We start from the raw sequence: 7,875 nt of genomic DNA, 5'->3' as shown, positions 1-7,875 counted from the left end.
AGTGTTCTGATTACTGATGGTCATAGGTTTTATTACAGGGTAGGAATAGAAAGATTTCAGTAAGAGGAAGAGAGATGAAGTTAAAATAAGACAGATAAAAAGTTGCTTCTCAATCCATATTCTTTTATTATCTTGCTTTGCAATATTGCTGAGTAGGAGGCGGTTTTCCTTCCTGTAGGGTGGTAAGAATGCAAAGTATGGACCTTGAGCCAGTGACCAAAGTCAAGTACCAAAGTCAATTTCTCTGGCTCATTTGGGGATTAAGGTATCCCTGAACCCAAAAGGTAAACAATTTTTCATTATTCATTGACTTAATTTCCTTCACTTTGTTGTTGTTTAGTCGTTAAGTCGTGGTGACTTGTGATCCCATGAACTGTGGCCTGCCAGGCTTCTCTGCCCATGGAAGTCTCCAGGCAAGAATATTGGAGTGGGTTGTCATTTCCTTCTCCAAGGGATCCTCCTGACCCAGGGATACAACCCTTGTCTCCCACATTGGCAGGCGATTTCTTTACCTCCGAGCCACCAACAAAGCCCTAGTTTCCTCACAGAATCAGACTAATAAAATCAGCAATTTAAAAACTAGTTTTATCCACTCATTTAAGATTACGTAATTTTGATAATATCATTATTAACATAACGATCCTAGAGGAAACTTTTCTCTAAGTGAAGATTACGTCATTCGGTCTTTTATGTTGAGGGGAGTTTGTGATCAGTGTTGCTACCCTACAGTGTTGCCCTGTGATTTTCTCTAGGTTAAAGTACTTAAAAAGTTGATAAATAGCATTTGTTTTTAAGGCTATGCTTGAGGACAGCATTTTGGCTGAATTCAGGGCTGAATTATTTTCCCGAAAATCATTTTCCAAAAAGGACCGTCAATTTGCTGATAACTTTTCTTATAAATGACTGTGCAGTTAAGACCTAATAACAAACTGATTATGCAGTGGGGTAACAGGAATGGGAGATAATGAATCCTCTTCTGGGAGCACTTAGAACAGTTACTCTCAATCTGGGGGGCTCACACTGCTGAAGAACGACTAGTTTTTTCAAGGTATGATTTTAAAAACAGGAAGAAAAAAAAAAAAAACACCCAGCTGTTAGGTTGATTTGTTTTCTCTCCAACAGTCTTCATAGCTTCAATTTCTAGAAGTTGCTCCTTGAAGATAGAAACATTGCACTTGATAATGTTTTGCTCATTCGTCTCCAGAATGTTTGTTCAGTTGAGAAATGAAAATGGGTCTCAGTGTAGTACACAGAGTGATTTGTTCTAAATGGTATGAAAACTGTTTCTGGGCCACACAAGTGTTCGTGCAAGGTTCTATAAAAGTTGATGCTTTTTCTGACGTGTAGACACCTTGATCTAGCCAAATATTCATATTAGGAACTCTCCCCTTAAACATATGTCATTGGTTTTGTGTAATAGTAAAAGGGAAATGGGCAAAACTCTGCCAAAGCCCAGGCACTGATTTGAATTAGGGGCAGTCTTCCTCCCATGTTTATGGTGAAAGTGACCTGAGCTTACATACAGCATGTTTTAGGGTGCAAGGGATACCGGTGTTACCTGTTCAGCCAAAAAGAAAATCTTTTATTAAGATGATTGGAATTCAAATCCTGTTTTACTGATCTGGTCTCCTGGTATTTGGTGGTGGGGGCGGAACTCTAGTCTGTCTGGTGCTTTTGTTTCAGGAACAAAAGTGAGCACAGTACGGAGTCCACCCAAATCCTCCCCCTTCACCCCTTTTAAAACCAAACTGAGCAAGGGGACCAAGTTACCGCTGTATTCACATTTTGGTCTTCTTGGGGTGGCGGTGGTCCCCTTGGTCCCACTGCTTACTTTGATCCACGTTTGCCCCCAGTAGAGATCAAAACTACATTTTATGGACGTAGAGTCTGGCAATATTCTGGCAAATGGGAAAACAAGCAACATAAAGCAAATTTCTGCCATGATGCGTTTTAATATTGAGACAGATTTTCATCTAACGGAGTCAACAGAATGGAATGTGAGAGTGCCATGGAGCTCAAGGCTGTAAACGGCTTCCGGGTGACACATCCCTAGGGGCACAGATCATACAGTTTCTGTTATTCAGCATGTCACTCTATGGGCACAGAACTGATTTTTGCCTCAGAAAATGTCTCTTTCTCAAAACTCCAGCTGTCCTTCATTCATGAAGCAGTGTTTTAATAAGGTGGTTGTTTACTAGGAAGTGAAGCTAACACTAATAATGAATCACTGACAATATAACACTTTTCTTATAGATTTTCTCCTTGCTGCCAAACAGCTGGAGGAAAAGTGGGGAAAATGCAATCAAGCATTTAAGCATCATAGCTAGATGTTTTCAAACATTAAGTGGCCAGATGTTTAGTATTGTGGAGGTAATGTGTATGATTGCCTGCCTTCTAAAATATTTTATCTGGGTCTTTTGACGTTCGGTAGATAGAGTCATGGACTATTCTTCATTTTCAGGATGCTGAGCAGTTTTTCTGATCGTGAATGGCAACAATATGCTGAAGACTGTCAAGAGCCAGGCCTGGCAAGGGACTGTGTGAAAGACTTGGACTGTGGTTAAATGGGTCCCTCTCCTGGCGAAAGTGCATGGAAGCATGTGCCTTTTAAAAGGCATGGGTTGAATCGGTTTTCAGTCTTCCAGTAAGGTTGCACTAGGAATTAAGAAGCTGGGTAAAGAGATCAGGTCCTCTTGTTTTCCTCAAGACCCAGAGGCAGAATAACCAGATGCTTCACTGAAATACCCAGTTCTAAGATAAGGAGCACACTGTCCTAATCCCATTGAAGATACTGGTTTACAAGAAATCTAGTCTCACTAAACTGAAAGGTGGTTGTATCCTTCTTCAGATGAATGCCTCATCTGAATTTTAAAAAGCAAACTTTAAAAAATCCAAAGTACAGCACCACCTTGAGGGATGGGATGGGGAGGGAGGTGGGAGGGGGGATCGGGATAGGGAACACATGTAAATCCATGGCTGATTCATGTCAATGTATGGCAAAAATCTCTACAATATTGTAAAGTAATTATCCTCCAACTAATTAAAATAAATGAAAAAAAAGATAAAGCTAAAAAAAAACAAAGTACAGTACGATCTTGTTGTCTATCCATTATATGCACAATAGTTTACTTCTGCTAATCCCAAACTCCCAGTCCTTCTAGATTCAGTATCTCATGATAAACCATAATGGAAAAAAATATATTTTCAAAATACCTATATGTGTATAACAGTCCCTTTATAACAGTAGAGATTGGGACAACACTGTAAACCAACTATACTGCAATAAAAAAATAAAATTATAAAAAACTAAACAAAATGAAGCTCTTTCCCTTTTCAGAATCTCAGAGTACCCGACAAAAATCAACCCATGCTCCCCGCTGTTCTTCTCCATTGGTTGCTGGTACTTGTAATTAGACTCATTGCCAAATGCTCCACTAAATTAAAACCCCTGGAAATTAATTATCTCATCAAAGGTGGCTCAGTTTCAGAACTGGGTTCAGGGATCCTGGTGCTGAGATAAGTGCAACTCCTTCTTAAGAGTGATAGAAAAAAAAAAAAGTCATTTACTGACATGCCTCTGCAGGAATCAGTAACATTACAGAACATGTAGGAGCCAAGAATAGCCTGGGCATATTAATAACTCAGCCTGCTCACTGATTTTATTGGAGATGACTGGTTAAAGAACACTCTGCCTTGATGACAGCTCCATGGCACGAGGAACAATGTCATCATTACCATGTGGGGCTGTTTAGCATTTAGAACACTTCACACATAAAGGGAACCTCACACAGGCCTGTTGTGCTTTAGACAGATGGTTTAATGTTTCTTTAGCCTTCAGCCTATCAGGCCACCCGTGGTTTTCTTCAGCCAAGGGCTTTTTAAAAATAATTGGTCTATAGCAATTTTCTAACAAGACTGACTGCAATATATTTCCTTAAATCTTTTTCTTACCCTTAACCATCCCTTACAGTGGTTTGTCGTTGACAAACCTCCCTGACTGACACTGAGTCTTCATGTATAAGCAATTACTGACATAAAAGGAGAGGAAGGGGTGGAAATTTCGCCATTAATGGTTTCTTGGCTAGGGAAAAGCTATTCAGAAATGATTGCTCTGGAAAACCGTGCTTTTCTGATTAGACACTGCCCGGTTCTGAAGAAGCTGTTCCCCTACAATCTCTCAATACAGGAAATGATAACCCAGTATAGACGGATAACTGTGGGTGGCCAAGGATACATATATGCGTTTGTTTCAAAGTGGTGAAGCAGAAGAGAAACTGTGCCTCTATCCGGCAACTATGCGTGCTCAGGAAGGAATAAAGAGGCTGCGGCTCCCCTGCTCCGGCTGTCAAAGTGAGACTCCGGCACACTGGCAGAGCAAGCGGGGTGCATTTTTATAGTGTAAACTTCTGGAGGAATCTCAATGACCTACTGCACTGCCCTGGCCACTGTTCAGCTCTCCAGGCCCTCCTGCGAGCTCTTTCAAGGGAACAAGACCCAGAGGCCAGGAGACTGTGGATTAGCTCCGGCGGAGGCTTATTTGCATATTTTTCTCTCGGCAGCCTCCCTGGTAGGGTTCAGAAGAAGCATGCTTGGGCCCAGGGAGAGAAAGGCGATTACACAGCAGAGAGGGTTTAGTGATCAGAAGTATTTGAGAGGGCAAGTGTCTCCTGACTGTGCGCTCAGGAGGGCGGGTGAGGCCCAGAATGTCTCACTGCAGGTTCAGATTCCCCGCTGACACTTTACTCAGGGGTGGACTGGAGTCCCTGCTGCTTCCGTGGCTGCTGGTGGTGTCAGGGTATTGAACTGAAACTGTCAATTTCTACACCTGTGAGGAAGAAGCCCCCAGCACCTTCATCAGTGTTCTGTGTGACCACGTCCTGTTTAATTCCCAGCGCTAGGTACCCGGCCGGTTCCGCCTGATTAAGCTCGCTGTGCTAGGGCGACAGGCTGACCGTCGGGGACACGGGCCTGGACAGAGAGCAGCTGTGTGGCCAGGCCCCTCAGTGCGTGCTGGCCTTCGACGTGGTCAGCTTCTCCCAGGAGCAGTTCTGGCTGGTGCACGTGGAGGTGGAGGTGAGGGACATCAATGACCATGCGCCGCGCTTCCCCCGGGCCCAGATTCCAGTGGAGATGTCCGAGGGCCCTGCGGTGGGCACGCGCATCCCCCTGGAGGTGCCCGTGGACGAGGACGTGGGCGCCAACGGGCTGCAAAGCGTGTGCCTGGCCGAGCCCCACAGCCCCTTCCAAGTGGAGCTGCAGACGCGCGCGGACGGTGCCCAGTGCGCCGACTTGGTGCTGCTGCAGGAGCTGGACCGCGAGAGCCAGGCCACCTACAGCCTGGGGCTGGTGGCCCAGGACGGCGGCCGCCCGCCGCGCTCCGCCACAGCCGCCCTCAGCGTGCGCGTGCTGGACGCCAACGACCACAGCCCGGCCTTCCCTCAGGGCGCCGTGGCCGAAGTGGAGCTGGCGGAGGACGCGCCCGTGGGCTCGCTCCTGCTAGACCTGGACGCGGCGGACCCCGACGAGGGCCCCAACGGCGACGTGGTGTTCGCCTTCGGGGCCCGCACCCCGCCCGAGGCGCGCCGCCTCTTCCGCCTGGACCCGCGCTCCGGCCGCCTCACCCTGGCGGGGCCCGTGGACTACGAGCGCCAGGACACTTACGAACTGGACGTGCGGGCGCAGGACCGCGGCCCCGGGCCCCGCGCCGCCACCTGCAAGGTCATCGTGCGCCTCCGCGACGTCAGTGACAACGCTCCAGACATCTCCATCACCCCGCTGGCCGCCCCGGGCGCGCCTGCTGCCTCGCCCTTCGCCGCCGCCGCCGCTCTTGGCGGAGCGGAGGCGACCTCTTCGACCGGGCCTGGGACGCCGGAGGCGAGCGCCGTCTCGCTGGTGCCGGAGGGGGCGGCGCGCGAGAGCCTGGTGGAGCTGGTCAGCACCTCGGACAGGGACTCGGGCGCCAACGGGCAGGTGCGCTGCGCCCTCTACGGGCACGAGCACTTCCGGCTGCAGCCGGCCTACGCGGGCAGCTACCTGGTGGTGACCGCGGCGTCCCTGGACCGCGAGCGCATCTCCGAGTACAACCTGACGCTGGTGGCCGAGGACCGCGGCGCGCCCCCGCTGCGCACCGTGCGGCCCTACACGGTGCGTGTGGGCGACGAGAACGACAACGCGCCGCTCTTCACGCGGCCGGTCTATGAGGTGTCAGTGCGCGAGAACAACCCGCCCGGGGCCTACTTGGCCACGGTGGCCGCCAGGGACCCGGACCTGGGCCGCAACGGCCAGGTCACCTACAGGCTGCTGGAGGCCGAGGTGGGCCGGGCTGGGGGCGCCGTGTCCACCTACGTCTAGGGGGACCGCGTCACGGGGCGGCTGCGCGCACGACGGAGTTTCAACCTCGAGGAACTGGCCAGCCTGTAGCTAGGGCTGGAGGCACTGGACGGCGGCTCGCCGCCGCTGCGAGGCCGGGCCACGGCGGGGCTGCAGATGCAGGGCCGGGACGAGCGCGCGCCCGGACTGGTGACCCCGCGACTCGTCGATGGCTCAGCCCTGCTGCCTCTGCCCTGGAACGCGTCCCTCGGCTCCCTGCCGACTCGACAGCAGGCTAGGGACGCGGACAAAGGCCTTGACGCGCAGCTGACTTACCTCCGGCTCCGCAGCGACGGCGGCCCCGGGGAGCTATCGCTGCAGCGCCTGCGGTCCCCGCAGCCCGCCGGTCCGCTGACGGCGGTCGTCGCGGCGCTGGACGAAGGCCGGCTGGCCCCGCGGCGCTCGCGCGCGGTGCTCCCGGTACCCGCGCTTCCTGCACCACCTGGCGGACAAATGGTGCTGGTGCCACGGCCGGCGCCGGCGCCGCCGCCGAACCCGGAAGGGGCGCGCAGAGCGGCTTTCGGCCAGCCCCTGCGGCCTTCTCCTGGTGGCCGTGGTCACCGTGACTTGGTCCCGCCCGGGCCGCGGAGGAGGAAGCTTTGGGAGCGCGACCGGAACTGGTGCAACGCAAGCAGTGAATGGCCAGGCCGCTCCAAGTCGCAGAGGGTCAGGGGCTGTGACTCTGGGGCTTCGGCCTGAGCTGCTTCGTGGAGACACCGCCGCTTTCCGTTTCCTCAGAGGCCCGGGAGGGCGAGTCTGCAGAGATTTCCCAGGCCGGGGACAGCGGGGTGTCCTTAAGCTCCTCAGCTCAGGAGGGGCCCGGGTAGCTCACCCCCAGGTCTCTTAAACCCATTGCTAACCTTTAGTGGATTTTCACCCTGGAAGCTTTGTGAAGGTTCAGTGCAGATCAGGTTCGGGACTGCAAATGGCTGACTTTTCGGGGTTTGTTAAGTATTTTCTCTGAGAGGAAAAGTTCATCACAGACGAGGGCAGGAGAAGCCCTGATGGTCGCGTGTTCCTGGAAGCCCATGCCTGTTCCTACTGGTTTGGCCCCTGGTAATTTTCTTGTGAGTCCAGCTTGAGTCCTTTCCTTCAGGGTTTAAGTGGTGTCTTCCTGTTAGCAATTCAGGGCTTCCCTGGTGGCTCAGCTGGTAAAGAATCTGCCTGCAATGCAGGAGACCTGGGTTCCATCCCTGGGTTAGGAAGATCCCCTGGAGAAGAGAATGACTACCCACTCCAGTGGAGAATTCTCTGGACTGAGGAGCCTGGGGGGCAATAGTCCATGGGGTCACAAAGACTCACGCAGGGCTGAGCCACTAACAGGTTCCCTTTCCTGCAGCACTTTAGATGACGGATGCTGCGCCTGCCGTCAGCCCTGATATCTAAGGGTGACATATTATCAGCTGCTGCTCTCACCCTTCTTTTTAATCAGGGTTCTGTCTCAGGTCTCTTTCACCCCCCATCCTGATGGGGAGAGGATAAATCTGCTGCAAGTTTAAGGTAATT

At 51.6% G+C, this 7,875-nt stretch overlaps 1 protein-coding gene across 1 annotated transcript; it reads left to right on the top strand.

Annotated features, from left to right (window-relative positions):
* Nucleotides 1-4,420: 4,420 nt before the first annotated feature.
* Nucleotides 4,421-7,068, top strand: LOC122687111 (protocadherin-8-like). Its single transcript, XM_043892547.1, is given in 2 exon segments — nt 4,421-4,567; nt 4,939-7,068. Coding segments are annotated over 2 exon segments (2,277 nt in total).
* Nucleotides 7,069-7,875: the final 807 nt, after the last annotated feature.

Source organism: Cervus elaphus, chromosome 30 (genome assembly GCF_910594005.1).
Source record: "Cervus elaphus chromosome 30, mCerEla1.1, whole genome shotgun sequence".
NCBI classification, from domain to species: domain Eukaryota; kingdom Metazoa; phylum Chordata; class Mammalia; order Artiodactyla; family Cervidae; genus Cervus; species Cervus elaphus.
Note: the sequence above shows the minus strand (reverse complement) of the source record. Positions and strands in the feature narration are given on the sequence as shown.